This window comes from Triturus cristatus, chromosome 3_2 (genome assembly GCF_964204655.1).
Source record: "Triturus cristatus chromosome 3_2, aTriCri1.1, whole genome shotgun sequence".
Taxonomy (NCBI): Eukaryota; Metazoa; Chordata; class Amphibia; order Caudata; family Salamandridae; genus Triturus; species Triturus cristatus.
Window position 1 is genome coordinate 495708826 of NC_140584.1, and position 18176 is coordinate 495727001.

At 41.6% G+C, this 18176-nt stretch overlaps 1 protein-coding gene across 6 annotated transcripts in view; it reads right to left on the minus strand.

Moving 5' to 3' along the window:
* The window catches only part of SBF2 (SET binding factor 2), a 2080461-nt gene that overhangs the window by 440000 nt on the left and 1622285 nt on the right, over nt 1-18176 (minus strand). For 4 of the 6 annotated variants that reach the window (XM_085648168.1, XM_085648167.1, XM_085648166.1 and 1 more), the window contains exon 29: nt 14224-14319. The exons of the other annotated variants lie outside the window; for them this stretch is intronic. In XM_085648168.1, the coding sequence (XP_085504294.1) occupies nt 14224-14319 (96 nt within the window). The remainder of the gene's footprint in view (nt 1-14223; nt 14320-18176) is intronic. 6 annotated transcript variants of the gene reach the window in all.

The window sequence follows — 18176 nt, forward strand, 5'->3', positions numbered from 1 at the left end:
CGTAAGCGCGTAGCCTCCTTTTCGGGCTTTGCACAACTTGTGCTGACGCTGGCTTGCAGGGCTTGTACTGTTCTTCTAACTCTCACCACATTAGGCTAGAAGTTGGGCAGCGATGGAAATGCGCTACCCCACCCCCAAAGCAGGTCCTCCATTACAGCCCCAGCAGGCAAAAAAAATTACGGCTGCGGATCATTGTTGCGGCGAGGTCCTAGTGGTCCACTCCAATGCAGTCCTGCCTCAGAAAGGCCAATGTGCTTCACCTACTCAACAGGGTCTCAGCAGTGTGCCCTCTTCTGGCCCCTCACAGTAAGGCAAGGCCTGAGGCTGGGACCTCCAGCAGTTCCTTTGCAGCAATTACGGCAAGCAGGTAAATTTCAAGCCGCAAGACTGTGGCTAGCTCACATGTTAGCCTTATCTTTGCCGGCCCACATGTTCTCTCTGATCACCAGTGTTAGGGCACACTGATTGTTTGGCTCTTCTCCAGCTGTCTTCTTGGAGAGAGCTGAAATTGATGGAGAGGAGCGCCAGTTCCCCTCCTCCCGATGTCTGTGTCATCTTTGGGTGCCACACAGCTCAGCTGCTGGTCTATGTTGCCACCGGCAGTACCAAGGCTGATGATTCACATATGGCAGTGAGTTAACCCAATTGTCTTCTGTCAATCATGGCGACCTGCAGAGATGCACACCACTCCGACCCCATTGTGTCTCTGATATTGATGGATTAGTGAAAGAGTGCAGGCAGAGCTCAGTGGAGAGCAGCTGCCATGTTCGGGATCATGGCCACCCCCCAATTCCTCGCCTTGGAATAGAAACAATCGCAGTACATCGCAAACAAAGCATCTGAGAAGTGAAATTCACACTAGGAAATCCTGCAGGACCAAGTGGGGAAAAAAGACACTCCCTGCATACCTGAGAGTCAAGCCAATAATACCTGGTGAAGGTGCAAGTGTACGCCCAAATAGCAGCCTGGCTAAAGATCAGCAACGGAACACCCCAGGATACGGCTGTAGTGGCAAGCCTTGGCTCTGGTACAGTGAGTCCAAAGGCCCACAGGAGGCTTCTTCACCAGATCATAACATATTTTTATGCAAAGGTTGATATATCTAGATAAGGTCCTTTACTGGACTACTTCCTCTATTAATAGTGGTAAACCCCACAAAAAGCTGGCCATCCACGCAGTGCACCTTAGATTTATGAATATAAATGCTAAGGGCTCTCTTGAAGTCCAACTGATGAAGTCTCTCCTGCTTCTTAGAGAAATGTGGTGGAGAGAAGACATGTACTTCCCTACATGGAAAGGCAATGCCACCTTCACCAGAGAGGATGGCAGAGTCCGAAGTACCAGTTCGTCCCAAAGGGAGGATGGTATATGATAGTTAAGCTGACAGCGTCTTCAGTTCACTAATATGACGATGCCAAGCAATCGCAACGAGGAAGACAGTCATAAGGGTTAGAAGACTTCAAAGAACTGTTCATGGGTACAAAAGATGTCCACAATAACACTGTAGGAGCCAAATTGATGTCCCACTTCAGTAGAACGAAAGGCGGCAGGACGAAACATACGTGGAAGTCCTTTAAAAATAAAGCACCACTAGAGACTTAAATAGAAAGGGCTGATCAGGAAAACACTGAGGCAGAGAAGGCTGACAAATAACCTTTAAAGGCCAAAGACAAGCTAAACAGAAGTACATCAGAAAGTTTAGCCTGCAGCGGACTGACCCAATGGCCCTTGCACCAGGCCACATACTTTGCCTAATACTCAGAAAATATCAACTTCGTGAACAAAACAGAAAGAAGCCAAGATAACATCAGCTAATTTCTCAGGTAGATCAAACTGGCACAGCTGATTCTGATGAATATCCATGCATGAATTTTGGAGGTTCAGGAGTAAAACCCTGCCCTGTTGTTCAGAGAGCAGATCCTTCCAAAGTGTTAAAGGGAGCGTGGGGCAGACTTAACACATTGGAGTACAACACCGTCGAAGCCCAGTCCAGGGTTATCAGGATCAGTTGAGTCTAGTCTTTCCTGACCTCCTTTGTGACACGGACAAGAAGAGGCAGAAGTAGAAACACAAAAAGGAGACTGGAGTCCCAAGGGAGGGGGAATATGTCTCCCAGGGAAACCTGAAGTGGAAATGTAGAGTGCCAAAAGCTCAGGAGTAGCAAAAAGATCTACCCAAGGCACACCCCTCTGGGAAAATATGCACGGAACTACTTCTATGTGCAGATGCTATTCTTGGTCAGCCAAGTGGCATCTACAGAGCTCATCCACGCTGGTATTCAGGGACCCTGCCAGATGGCAGACAGTTAAGGAGATACCTTGCAGGCCAAGCAACCGCCCTAATCTCAGCCCCTCCTGGTACAGCACAAGTTACCCCCCACATGCCCTGTTTGTTGCAGTACCATATGGCGATCATGTTGTCCTTCAGAACTTGCACAGGGTGGCAAGTTTTGAAAGCAGAAAGGCTGTGATGAAAGCTGATGGCATGTAGCTCCAGAAGACTGATGTGATGTAACTGTTCCAGTGTAGACCAGAGGCATTTGATCTCAAACTTTCCAGGTGGCAATACAAAGCTGATTTATCCATCATCTCCGTGAGCTCTGGATGGGGTAGGGAAAAGGACACAGCAAGTTAAGTATCCTTCATTCACCATTGAAGATCTTGGGCTGCCTAGTCTGACACACAGATGTGGTCCAAGAGGCACCCCACTAATAAGCTCACTGAAGGCAGAGGTTCCATTGCAGATCCCACAGGAGTCAATGGGTACCAAGCACCAGCAAGATATATGCGGCCAAGGGAACAAGAAGCGTCAGAACTGTCACAGAGAGAGTGCGTGAAATATCAAGATCACATCATACATGACCCAGACTTGCTGCAGGGGTGGAAATTCTTTAAATGCACTGTGTGCATAATGACCCCTATAAAGGAAATCCTGTGCAATGGCTAAAGACAGGATTCCTGCTCATTGCTGGAGAACCCCATGAAAAATAGCAGTGATATAGTCGTTTACAGGTGACCTGCGACAGACTGTGAAAACCCCGTCTTCGACCGGCTGTTGTTGAGGAAGACTTGCACCTTCAATCTGGTGACAATGGGCTGCATCTACAGAAATTACTCTTCGTAAATATCTGGGGGGAGGCCGAAGGGCAGGAAGGTGAAGTTATAAGTTTTACTTCCCCATAATGAAGCGAAGGAAGCACTTCTGGGACTGCAAGACAGGTACATGAAAGCATGCATCCTGCAAGTTCAATTACACCATCCAATTCTCAGGCTCTAGGGCGGAGGTGTCTTGGATCAAGATGATCAAGAACTGAAGATCAAATATCAACCTGAGTCCGCCGTCTTTCTTAGGCACAAAAAATAAACAATATTAGACTATTTTTCCTTCTTTTCAGGGACTGTCTTTATTGCACTTTCGGCCAGCAATAACTGACCTCTGTACAGAAGATTGTGGGGGAACTGCAAGGAATTAGGGGCCAAATGCCAACTATGATAAGACCAGTCCCCGACGTGCAGTCTCTGGCCTCTGCTGGGGTCACAGTGATACCAGAAGATTTACAGAATGTATATATTTCAAGATGTCCAATGTTAATAAAACGAAGGGCCGATCATTTGAGATATAGGCTTAGTAACTATAGGAGACGAATAGGAAGGAAGTTACCAAAAAGGGTGAAGGTAAAGGCTGTAAAAAGAGGGAGGGACGAAGAGAGCATTCCAGAAATTGTCCCCCAAGAGTTGCCGCCCACTAGGATCCCTATGGATGTGGGAGAGAGAAAGGGATCCAAAAAAGGATGGAAGAAGGGCACCGTAGGGAGATTAAGAAAGGCACAATTAAAATCACCCCCGCAATGTAGAAGGGAGAGCCCTAAAGAATTAACGCTGGGGAAAAATCCTGGAAGAGAAACGTACCGAAGAGAAACTTACCCAAGGGATAAAAAAGAAGTTAGGAGAAAACCCAGTGCTGCCACCAGGGAAATGAATTGGCAAGCACGAGTGAAAACCCCAAAGGTGGAAAAGGAGGCAGTTGGAAATAAGTGGTTATACTTTGAACCCGTACTGTCAGAAAATGGGGGGAAAAAACCAAGGAAGATATTACCCCTAAACATGTCTCAACTCCTATATTCATTCTCAAAATACCCGAGTTTGAGAGGAATTGGCACTAAGGACCTGCAACAGGTGGTTTTCAGATATAACTCTGAAGGGAAGGAAATCACCAGGGTGTTCGTTTATTACGATTTGGTAAAGGTAGCAATTGGGAAAGCGGAGTGTGAGGTACTGAAGGAAGGAATAAGGCTAATCCCGGAGGGAGAATTAGAGGGAAGTAGCCAACCAGGTGGAGGTTCCTAAAGTTTCATGTAGGATTAGGAAAGAGACAGGTGCAATTGCTTGAGGAAGAAGGGGAAGATGAGGGAAACCTTAACATAGTAATAATTCAGATATTTGTAATTTATGGGGGAACTGGAGCCAAAGAAGAAGCCTCGCAGGACCCACCCAGTGGTATAATGAGGAAGATGATTGTTTAAGTGATGTGGAGTAGGATAATGGGTTGTCGCATAGCCTTAAGCTTGTATCTTGGAACATAAATGGTCGTGGAGAAGTGGCAAAACAAGAAAGTATAAAAGATTTAGCCCAGAGGGCCGATATTATATAGACATATGTTGCATAGCCAAGGAAACTTGGCTATGCAACAAAATCCCAACATTTGACGGTTATGTCCAACTTCACCGTCCCAAAAAGAAAAAAAGATTTGGGCGCCCAGCTGGCGGGATTATGACCCTTCTGTCCAAAAAAGTTGTGAAGGATGTAATGCCTCTAAGTGTAAAATGTAAATGGTTGCTTGCATGTAGATTATCACTGTTAGTCACAGAAAAAAAGTACGAAAACTTGGTACTTAGAAATGTTTTTATGAAATGGGGGACCCCAGAGGAATATGGGGCAGTGATGGGGCATTTTAAAGACGACATGAATACTCTAAGTGAAAAGTACGGCACTGATATATCTTTTATAATGGGTGATTTGATTTTAACCATAAATTTAATCCAAACAAGGTAGACCCTTGGTATACGGAAATTCTGGAAGCTTGCGATATAAGAATGGCAACCTTCCCAGACTGTTTCCTCACGCCAAGATATAAGATTAGGAAATTATTTGGGGACAAAGGGCCTATTTTGCTTGAATGGCACAACAGAAACAGATTGCCCAGCAAAGAAAACATTCAAAATAGGTTCCCAAAATTTTCCAATAGACTATGCTTTTACGTTTGCTTGAAACTTTGCATTAATAAAGGGGTTTAGGGTATCCCAAAGGGAAGGCAGTGACCATAACCCCCTGCACTTTGAGGTCCGAGGCGTGATTCCGTGCACATGAGAAAAAGTAATCCCACAACAAGTAGAGTACCCAGGAAGGGTGACTATTAAATTAACGGACAAATACATAGCAAAGTTGGCAAAATTACAGCAGAAGCGAGACTTAGGAGGAGTTAGGGGCCAAAATTTGGAATGGTTTGAAGGAAAAATAGAACAGATTGTGCAATGCCTTTGAGTTTAATTAAAAAATGAAAAAACAAGGGCAATTCACTAACAAAAAATCCTGGTAAGGCAAGCTAAGTGGTTTTCTGTAGAATGTTTAAAGAAGAAGAGGGAGATAAGGAGAGAAGCACGAATTCTTAGAGCTAAATATGACCTGGTTAGACTTTTATATCTCAAAAAACTGAGAAGAGAATATAAAATGTTAATCAGTAGTTCGAAAAGAGTTTACAAAGAAAAATGTTGGGAAAACTGTTGGAAAACATTGAAACAAAGAATATACGCCAGTTCTGGAAACTGGTACAGGTAGCAGCAGAACATCCTGTGGGGGCGATGAATTGCGTAGTAGAAGAGGCCGCATGGGTGGAATATCTGAAGGAACTGTATATCTCCCGTAGCGCACCTGAACAAGGAGAGCCGCTGTTTTGGACTGGATTAGTGGAAGATTTAAAAGGAGACTTCTCTGTAGCGAATGTGACAAATACGATAAAAATCTAACTAGGGCTGCAGGACCAGATAACCTCCCAGCTATTATAATAAAGTCTAAGTTGAACTGGTGGGCTGAATTTTTGTCCCACATGTTTTTGGTCATTTTAGACTCTGGAAAAATTCCTAAAAATTGGAAGGGAGCAGTAATTAGACCGGTGTGCAAGAAGGGTGACATGAAAGCCCCAAAAAACTACAGACTAATTAACTTATTAGACATTGGGGGAAAAGTCTTTGCAAAAATAATATTAAGTAGACTTAAGGATTGGGTAGAGCTGCAGCTGATTGTGCCGGTAGAACAGGGTGGCTTCAAGGAAGGCCATTCTACCGTGGACCACTGCTTCGCACTGTGGGCAGTGGCATGGAAGTCGATTGAGCAAAAAGGGAAGCTATATTGCTGCTTTGTCGACTTCCATGCCGCGTTTGATTTAGTGGACCGTCTCTGGGAGACTTTGATAAACTATTACATATCAGAAGATCTTTTGTCTATAATTAAAGAGCTACACAGAGGAAACTGGGTGCAGATCATCAAGGATACAGGTGGGGGGTCCTTGACGCCAAAAATAGCGATTGAGAACGGTCTTAGGCAGGGCTGTGTGTTGGCCCCCTTGCTTTTTGCCATATTCCATGCAGATTTGCCCTTGGCCTTAGAGGTCGATATAAGTGCCAGCCCAAAAATGAATGGTAAAAAATTGTCATGCCTGTTGTATGCAGATGACCTGGTCATTTTTGATCGGACCGAGCTAGGCCTCCAAAGGAAGTTAAACGCTTTTAGAGAGTATTGTGTGGTAAAGTCTTTAAGTGTAAATATAGATAGAACAAAAATGTTGTGCTTTGGGAAAAGAGACCCCGGTTTTAGTTGGTTTTTAGGTCCATTAAAATTGGAGACTGTGAGAGAATACAGATACCTCAGGGTCTGGTTTGATAGTACTCTAAAGTGGCATACACACTTAGAAGCCCAGAAAGCAAAGGCCTTTACATCGGTTTGTGAGTTGAAAAAATTAAATCGAGATTATGGAGATATGTCCCATAGACCGTTGTTAAAGGCCTATAGCGCAATGATTCCCCTTCAAGTACTGTATGGAGCAGAAGTCCTTTACCTAAGTGGTAAAAGTGACTGGGACTTAGAGGAAGGGAAGTGTGTAAAATCCTTACTGTCGTTACCAAGCTCAGCCATGATCCAGGCCATTAGAATTGAGCTAGGAATTACGTCATGGAGCATATAGGCTCAGGTGAATTTGCTAAGGTTCTAGAAACGCCAAGATCTTGCGGCGGTACAGAAGGTCTCACTTTTGTGCAGAAATGAGATTCAATTTAGTAGCCTAAAATGGGCCAAGGAGACCAGAAAGAAACTGCATACGGTTGGTGAGAACTTAAAGGTGAGAATCTGTCAACAATCACTGCAGGCAGAATTCACCAAGGGTTTTTTTAGATCACAAGGCCAGGAACTTTCCAAAAAGGTAGCCTTGGAGTACTTGAGTACGAAAAAATCTGTACAATTTATGAGGGCTTCTTGGTTAAATGAAGCCTGGTACCCTTATCTGGACACACTACCCAATAATTGGCTCAGATGTGAAATTTTAAGACTAAGAATTGGTATTAATCCCTGGCTGGCAAATGAGAAGATAAAGACAAAAAGGATACAGTCTGATGGAAACTGTAAATGTATGCTGGGAACAAAAAGCGATATTTTGCACATATTATCAGACTGCGCTGAACTTTTAGCTCAGCGTAAATTATTTTTACGCCCCATTTTTAAAAAATACGAAACGGTGTCACAAGCTCAGCCGGTACTTACTCACAGACATGCCTAACCTCGAGATTGCAATTGCAATTGTAAGTTATATGAAGACTGTAAAAAGTTTTTAGGAAAATGTATGTATTTTTAGCAATTTTAAAGGCTGAATGTTATTAAAATGTATTTATTTATTAACAAAAATTTAAATTAAAATGAATTTTTATTAATCCTAATGGAGCCGTACTGATAGATTCATATTAGGAAATTATGTTACTGTGTCACTTAATGTGGGATATTCATGTTGTAAATTCTTCGTGTAAAGGTTACCTATCCATATGGAACTATTGTTGAAATTGCATTGATTTATTATTTTTTATTGTAGCGTATTGCTGTTTAAAGACTATGGTCTAAATAAACATTGCCTTTGACTTGACTTGACTGACCTCTGCAGAAAGGATAGAGAAGTAGTCCACTGAGGACTAGCTGGGCAGGTAAAAACGTTCTGCTTACTACTGACAGCAGGTGACTCCCAAAAGGGGGATCACTGCAGCTTGGAAGCAACAGGGAAAGAGGAAGAAAAGGATTGACAATGTTGTTGGTAGCCCTGACATATGCCACCCTTAAACCTCCTAGGGCTCAACGGGCTGATGTATGGGTGGAGATGGCTGCTCCTGGCACCAAGCCAGGTCCTATGAGTAACTGCTGAGCTTCAGTCATTGTTAATGGAACCAATGGACCAGGGTGAGAAAGCCCAAGGAGGGGGCCATAGCATGTTTATCTGTATCCGCCTATACTTTGAACAGTTTGGAGCCATCAAAAGGCATACCCTTGAGGAATGCCTGCATATATCCGATGAAATCCGTGGAGCACATCCAAGAGTTATTGCAATTGACTAGTGCTCATAGCATGGCCCACTGCCTGTGGTATCCATACTGCATGTAAAATGCACTTGCTGGCATCATGTCCTTCGTGGACCATCTGGGCGAAGGTATTTCAATACTCCTCAGGAATACCAGACTTGCTTCTTGTGCTCGGCAACTTACTTTACCTCAGGCTCACTGATGGCCTTCAGATGTCTCATGACTCTGAATCATGCTTGAATCAAAGACCCCAAAGACAGACGTCATGCAGGTTCATACCAGACATCTGGTTCTTGCAGGTGCTTCATGGCTTGCAGCCTGCAGTCTTCAAGGGAGATATTTCCCTAGGACACTAAAAATACAATTTTGGAAGGTAGCAAAGAATACAGAATTATGAGAGCAAAGCTCCAGAACCACACCAAAGGGCAGAGAAAATCAAACTATAACCACACATTTAGTCTTGATATATTTGACCAGATTTTTCTTGTTGCCACAACTTGTCTGGGAAAAATAACAGGGGTGTGATAACTATTACATAACTTGGAATTCCAATCGCACAACAAATTCCTGTTTATGCAAGGATTGAAATTCATCACCTATCTTGGAACGAAGGCTATAGTGATTGTGATGATCCACAGACTCAACTGTACGAAGGGGTAGCTCACCACTGCTTGTTTCTTGGAAGATCAGCAGAGACGTGAGATGCGTATACTAGAATATGACCTTAAGGTTTTGCTTAAACCAGTGATTCTTATGGTCGAGAGAAAACATGGAAGCCTGAAGGATGATCCCCCATGAAGCAATTACTACAGAGTCTCATGGAAGCGCCACATTTGCCGCACATACCAGCCACGACTGACCAAGAACTACTTCCACAGTCTTAACAAGATTCCTGAGCAGAACAGCCAAATGTTTCTCTCAAGTTAACAGAAGCATTCACCACTGCCCTCATCTGACCAAATGTGCCAACACAACTTGCTGATTCTTTCACAATGCTTGAGAGGGTTGCCATTAAATAAGATGGGCAGGAAAAAAAAGGAATTTTACATAGTATTACTTATGTCCAACTAAAAGCAGATTTCTGATTTGTCAAAAAGGTAGGGATCAAAAACAATACTTACTTCTAGAACTAGACAATGAAGGATGGCCGTGAACTAGGATCACAACAAGGGAACACTCTATGGTGCAAATCACAAAGAGTGCAACCACCGTCAAATCAATGAATACCCACTATTCAATAATGCTCACATGTATAGTATAAAATCATGTTGCACTGATAAAGGAAGCGTTGGATAAAGCTATGACATTCCATAGTGCGAAGGATAACCCCTTTACTCCCTGGCTCCAGCTGGGAAGGCAATACAACTGAGAGAAGAGGGAAAACCCAAAAAGGGCTGACACGCAAGAAAGGGAGACAATGATGTAGGCAGGGGCAGAGCAGTACGTACACAAGCAGTTGTTTTAGCAGTGCATGCTCTTATTTAATTAGGAAGATCAGTAGACCTAGGAATAACCCGCTGTCTCTAGAGTTGGGCCCTCAGGCCTGCCTGCAGTAGGAGTTGTGATAGATAAGAAACTTAATGTGAGTCCACAGAAACATCTAGCCCAATAATACACCTGTTAAATGCTTTAGAGAGAAGAAATAATCTGGAACAGCAGAAAGGGTTTTGTACATTATTTCAAACGCCTGATGACAATTGATAACTAGCCATGTAGAACAATGGCAAACGCTTTTAATACCTTTTAAAAATATACATATTTTATGACTTTTAAGAAAAAAAATACATACCTTATAAATTAATTGAGAAGATGTGCAAATTGCATGGGTGCTAATTTTAAGTGAGAAGTACATCAAAGAACAAGCGAAAGCAGAACAAAACAAACATATAAACATGAAACATAGTTTTAAAAAAAACAGCTCAGGACGAAGAACAGACGGGGAAGTGAATTTGTAAGACAAACCAGTAAAACTCTATAAAACAAAATCTTCTCCCACTGGGATCAGGGAAAACACATGAGACTTGGATCCCAAGGATGCATAGACAAAACCAGTTTTGTGGAGCAGTTTAAATATACCTCTCGGTGTTGGAGAGGACAATGTTGTGAGAGCGGATGATGCTGGCTGGAGGGATCATGTATGCAAAGAAGTGAGATAGCAATAGGAGAAAGAGAGGGTTTTAGCTGTAAAGTAGCCCCTTGTTAAGTTCAATAAAAGGGACTGAGTTGAGGAGGAAGGATACACCTAAACAGTAGCGCTATGCGAGAAATGAATACTCCACTGGGCTGGGAAAACAGATTCTATGGCCAACGACTGAAAGAGGATGGTCAAAGAAAGCCAGTCGTTGGAAAGGGCAGATCCATAACCCGCTCAATGTATATTTTTGCCAATAGGTCTTTACGACAGCTGTGCTGTCAAAACCCAGGCCTAAAAACTAATACGAAATTCCCTCAATTGAAAACTCTGACACCTCTTTATAGCAGTCACAAAGGGGGAAAAGGAATAGAAATACACTGGCTCGTTATAGCAAATCACAGAGAAAGGTAGCGGTGGGAAACAGGGTAGCACATCAGTTAAACAATAGTCTATTTCTAAAAGAGACTGATTTCTTTCTCTTATGAGCACATACTAGTATTGGTGCCACTCGAGGTAAAATGGTACATCCCGCTACCACAAATGTAAACACATAGAGGTACCAATGACTCCTATGTTAGTTACGACAACACAATATTTACCTCAGCACTCTATAAAGATATATAACATTTACAAGGCTGGTCTGTTTAACTTTCTATTTGGCAGTTCACAGGCAAGTAACCCAACTAGTCAGTTTGGGCTGTATTTTTTTTTTATATATATTGCTATTATTTCATTTTCTTATTGTGGTGACTTTATATTTTGCAATAGCATCTGAATATACAGTGTGAAACAATACAAGTATCAATCACAATTTCACGGAGCCTCTGTTCTTGTAATCGCTACGTTGTCTTTGATGAAAACAGCCGACATGTGTTTCGTTACGAATAGTAACTTCTTCAAGGCTTAAAAAGAGTCCACAAAAGGTACGACAGTGTAAATCTCTAATGGATGTTTCCAAGTATAAAGGAGGCACCCGTATCTTGTATGTTGATCAAAACCAAGACAAGGACATGTATTTTGTGTCAACCTCAAAGGAATGAAAACTATATCACGGGAAGAATATCTTCTTGTCCGATATCTCCCCGTTTTAGTCAGGTATATAGCAATTCTACTTCATGTGCGTGGCATCTATTTTCGGAGCATATTGAGGTTTAAATGGGGGTCCTGTATATATATCTCTATCAATTCCACTTCATGTATTAAGCGTAGGTATTGAAAATATAAGGTCCCAGACAAGATCTTAGCCGTTCTTAGAGCACCATCTGGGGCTATGATATGCCCACACTGGCTCGTTATGTACAGCTCGAGGGCCAGTCCTACAGCCAGCAGCAGAGTGAGAAAAATACAAACCAAAGTGGCATTTTCATTCCAAAAGAACCCTTTTTGCTTTGCAATACTCCACATACACATTTTCTGTTTTAAAATTAGACAGTTTCCCGCACAACCAGCCTCAGTAGATTTGGGTACTGTACATTAATTTTGACCGCTCATGTGCAAATAAGCTTTGTCTCTTCTCCTGACAGTAGTGACTAGCCTAATATGGGGAAAATAACAGGAGTAGTAGTTATTTTCCAAGTAAAAACTGCCCTCATTTTGCTGCCCATCTCAGGATCGTCTCATGCTAAGGCAACTCATTTAAAGCCAGTTCCTGGCCATTCACAACACCACTTTTGTGGTTAGGTGTACTGATTTCTTCAACAAGATCAGATTGAAGGGTGGGGCTTGTGCTCCATCTTAATTTGGAAAAAAAGACGTAGCAGAAGCATATAGGTCCATCTCTTCATCATGATCTCCCCAGCCCAACAGCCAGACATTGGTCAATGTTCAGGAATTCTCTAACTTCTCCAAATAGTCATAGACATCACAAAATGAAGTAATTGCACAGAGCTGTAAATTGACAAATTGTTGGTCTCTTGTTACTTGGTCATTAAGGCTTCAAGTGTTACAGTTCCCTTCTCCACTGCTGGCAAGGATGTCTCAACCACCAAAACCAACACCCTTGTCAATATGACCTCCAACCTGCACTCAATGCCCTTCCCTGTTGCTTTATTGCAATAAAAATTCTTGTGAAAAGTCTCCAGTGAAGCCATTTCAGCATTCTCTCCTCAAATGATGTGTTACTGACAGTCTCCACCCCACGCACTCTTACAGCAGGATTAAGACCAAGGAGAAATAAATGTTCCATGGATGTTGGAGGCCTCATGTGCGTCTCCAGTGCGGTTTGTGCCATCCACATTGACAGCAGGTGGGAGTGTGTGCCCTCAGAAAATGCAGGGATAGATGGACTATATCCTGGCAACAGCCATCTCAATCCACTGGATTGCTGAATCAAGGTGTCCATGCAATATCACCCTCATCCAGCACAGATTTCTCAGAGTAATTGCAACCCTGTCTCCGCTCATCACATCAGCGCAGCAGCAAGCTCCTTCTGCCAGGGTGCCTATTACTATAGCCGGGTTGAGAAGAATTCTAGGCGTTAATTTATCTGAAAGCACCAAAACTGTAATCCTACATGACAAAACAGCACAGAAGGGAAATATGACGGTGCATGTCCTGTTACCACAACAGGGAATTGCTGCTGAGGGTCTTTTCAGTGTATTGGGTTTAGTTCAAGAATTAACCTTTAGGCACAAATTAGGTATGGTCCAAAAGATAGCTACAAGACCTTTACAAGACATGCAGCAAAGATATTATGGATTTGTCCACAGTGCCAGCACATCCTCTCTTACCACCAAAAGAAATACTAATGGCTTTGTTTGTCTTCAATAGCGTCAATACAGTTTTCAGATACGGTATTATGTCACTTGTACTAAAAAGAATAAGCATACAGCTATAGGGATAAACAAATCATAGTTATTAACTTTGATGCCTCAGTTGAGTCTGGGATGTATGAAAAAATAAAAAACACAAACAAGGTATCGTGCAGCATAGCATATTTTATAACAAGGGATCTGAAAATATTCTGCAATCTGATGCACAACCAGATGGCGACAAACAACCAATACAAATGTGAAGAGAAAGGATAGTGCAAACTTTAATACAGCATAGGAAAGGACAGATTAGAAAGGGTCATGAAGAAGGTGAGGGGGGAGCTGGGAGGGGGAATAGTCCTTCAGCATAAGATGCTTGAATGGAGAAGAAACACTTTAGCATTCATTATTTTCAATCTATGGGGGAGAATACATTTTAATGATGGTAATGAACCAATACAAACTATAATTTAGAGAGTAATATTTGGTGTAACTTGCATTATCCCATATTTTTATTTGAGGCGTGATGGTCCAATTAACTAGTGAACAGGCTGGCTCAGTGGTTTAGTTAGAAAAGGGTCCAGTACCTAGTGGAGAATTGCTTTGCAGTCTGTTCTAGATATTTCCTACTCAGGGTAATTGGATCTCTGCCAAGCAGAGAAAGGGAACTCTGTGTTATTTGTAAGGCTACTGTATTAGAATACACGAATTACGAGTTCAGTCCTACTAACCTCCACGTGCAAAGCTATTGGACAGACTCACATCCAATTGTCCTGGGACAACCTGTTTAACCACAGTGGACATTCTTGAGGCCCTCCTTTCACTTCCTGGAGTTAGTGAAAAAAATGAAATGCAATAAAAATTTAGACAAACAAGACAAAATACAAGAATGCATGGAACACAATTTAAGCGACAAATGACAACCTGAATACATAACAAATTTAGGAAAGGTTAGTCTCCAGCATAGTAACTTCAGATTTCTGCAACATCTGTTACTGCTTTATTGGAATATCTCAACAATGTTGAAAGTGCTGGCACTTATGTCAATGCTTTCAAAATTGAGGCAAGGATGCACTTGTGCATCTCTCCTATGTGTACTGGATCTGTGTAGTATACATGCCTCACAATAATTTCATATTGCGCTAAACACCTTTCAATTCATCAGCTGTCAAAAAAGACTACACAAGATCCGCTGAAGCTACATTTAAGGGAAGGCACTTTACTAGCAATGGAGCAAAGTTAGCACTATAAGTCCAAAACTTACTTCTGTGCTTCCTTTGTTCCCAAGTTGTAGTATGTAAAATGACATCACAGAGAGAGGTGGTGTTATAGGGAAAGGTTGGGCCACTAATCACTGCACATCAACTGTGCAAGCAGAACATTTACTATGGAAGAGGAATCCAGAGAGTAGTGCTAGCGTGAGGGCCACGGACAACCAAGGTGGCGAAATTACTGACTACTGAAATGAATACATTCCCTGGGAAAGCCAATTATGTTGCTTCCATCTGTGGTGAAATGGACATGGCCCTCTGATAAAAGGAAGCTTCCTAACTAATGCAGTATATGCAAATACTTAATCAGTAATGGGAGTGGGCAATTATCTTCTAAATCAGTGGCAATGGGTGCAGGACATGAGGGCACAGCACTGATTTTTGGAAGAAGGACATATGCTGGATGATTCAGTTGTGGCCTAATGAGATTGAGGCCTCTAATTTCCAACTGACAGCATTGGGGTTAAAGGGGTGTTTTATTATTTAGTCTTTATCCTTCTGTACCAGCTGACAACTTGAAAGAGACATCTACCCCTCACTCTGCCAGACAACTTAGGAGTTTAATTGTAACTGGTGGGTTAGCACAAGTTGTCTAAGGATTACCCTGGTCCAAACAATCGGGTTGAGGCGGTGATTTTGGACAATGTTGTTGAGGGGAAGAGTGTGAAGTGGAAGGGTCCAGGGTTGATATTACTGCAGGTGGAGCATCATGATCAGCATAAGTGTAAATACAGCCCACAAAGTGTTTCTTCCCACATACCATGAAACAAGGGACTGGACTTGCGAGCACCTAACACTTTTTCTTTGTTTTTCCAATTAAATTAACATATACATAGCACATATGGGACGAATTAAAAGATATGAATGATGGATAAGACAATGAGTTAACTAAATAATGAATGGATGAATTAATGCATTAAGTTTGACGGTTTTAATGTAAATGTAACAGACTTGCGTGGGCTGAGGGTGAACTAAACAATGTTCCAGTAAATAAAGCAAAGTAGTATAAGCAGACACACTTTTGAAACCACATGCACCCGCATGGTAGATTACGGTCCCAAAAGAACTCAATTTTATAGCAACTAAAATAAAATCTGAATTCATCTATGATTCTTTTGATTTGTATTGATATATTTCAATCCAAAGTGATTTCACGTGCAAGTATGTTAAGAATCATTGCTCTGTTTATTTGATCTGTAAACTGTACAATGTGTGTGCATGTTTTCTAGTATAAAAAGAAAGAGTTCCTACATGCTTAAGGCTGAAGGCAAGGGTATCAAGGACATGGCAATCGTGTCTACTATTTTTAACTCAACCACTTCAATGGTAAATTGGATTTTAGGTTTAACAGGCCACCTGCATTTAAGATCTGAAAATCACTGTCATTTCTGCTAATTTTAAAGCAGTTTCCATAAGTACCTGCCCCTCTTTTCACATAAACATGCACACTGACAAACCACACAGCTAAATCACTTATATATGTTGGTTGTAGATGACAGTGACTTGAAATATATATCGATCCAGATGTACTTACCATTTTTTTCCGAAATGGCGTTTGCAACCACAAAAACGGGTTATCCTATGTATCAATTCCATTGTAGGGGTCAGTAAACTTTTACTGACTCCTGAAATGGAATTGTGAATACATACACAATTAGTATATGGAAGTGGTGTGTTGGGGGCGTCCCTTCCAAATACCTATACATAAAAACGTATACCCTATGCATTAACGAATTACAAGTGTAATTCTGGTTGAAAGCCAATGAAAAGTTAACCTCATTCAAGTTGGGGTGGTAACTAATCCGCGGAAGGGGGCACTTTGCCCTTAGTGAATTGTGGGAAAGGTTTCTGGAACAGTAGACAACGGTCCAGGTGACGACTGCCAACTCTCAACGAAACTGTAAAAAAATGTTTTTTTTTTTTTTAAACAGTCCGATTTCCTTCAGGGGAATCGGGGTGCTTAAAAAAAGTATTTTGCAGGTTACCATTGCTGTGGCTGTATCCAATGAAAGTGAGTCACAATTGCAAGCACCTAAAAAATATATAAATTAAGTAGATCAGATTGCAACGCACTTAAGATTCGAAATTTTTATGAACCAACCCATTAGTACAATGGTCAGTTTGTACAATGTAATGCTGGTTACAAAAATACAGACCGCAAACTGCAACAAGTTTTTGCACCAGGATATAATTCTACATCTGGCCTATACAGTATATACTTCTGAAATTAGTAGTGTAGAAACAAACGCGTGGACTCCCAAAGGTGCAATAAAATAATAGAAAAAAATGTGTCTATTGAAATTCAAAAATCACACAGACCCCTCCACTGGGGCATGAAAAGCAAAATGGCCAATCTAACATTTAAGATATGGAAATCTGATGCTAAACATTCAGCAAAGTAAGTTCAACCATCATTTTCACAACTCATATCCCTGTTTACTAAAAAAATACTCTCCTGTGTCAGGAAAAAAGCAGAAGAGGTGAGCACCCAAAATCTAATTTTGGAGATTTTAAGTAAATCTTAGAAAACATTTGCAATCTAAAAGGTGTGCCAGTTAATTAGGTATGTAAAACTGAAATCTGTTAAAGATGTTCGCCAACAAAAGTCTTGGTAGTCACATAGGCTTAGAAGGTTAAAAACTGAAGAAGTTCAATGACACGTAGGGGAATGAAGCAGAAGAAAACAAATGTGAAGACCACTGAAAAAATACTGAGAGCTGCTTGCGTATGTGCATAAATCTAGAGCAAGTAGCGTGCATTGATATCTTTACCCCGGACTGAAAACTGATATTGGCACAGTTCTCATGTAAGAGTGACTTGTATAAAATATATTACTCTTCCGCAGATATCACCTCATCCCATCCTCTGCCTGATTTAAAAAAACAAAAAACCTTTGGCTTTTTCTCAACAAGCGCCGGTAAACTCAGCAGTAATCTTTACTATAATCGTAAATACATGGTTGGACGGAAATATAGGATTTAGTGTCAAGCTGCAGGATTAGGACTGCAACTCTGCCCCCTTGAATCCACAGAAATTGTAATTGATTCAGCCTGATATACATTTCATTCAGCCTCAAACAGTTTACCCTAATTATGTTTATAAAGTATGTGTTTGATATTTTAAAATAGTAACTTGGACATTTGATCCCCTCATTGTTTCATATTAGGGGACATTTTGCAAATACTATGAAACATTGTCAAAAAGGGACTAAAATAAAACAGATTGACTAGTTAAACTTTGTCTCTGTCCACCTTTACTGGGACGAGAGAGATAGCTGTAAGACCCACTTTGCATTCTTGAAATGAGGTAGAAGTGTTTCTGGGAGGGGTGTGGCCAGGAGAAAGGGAAAAGAAGGGTTGTGGGTGGACCACACTACAGAGATATTGAAACCTTCACAAGTCAGACTGCAGAAC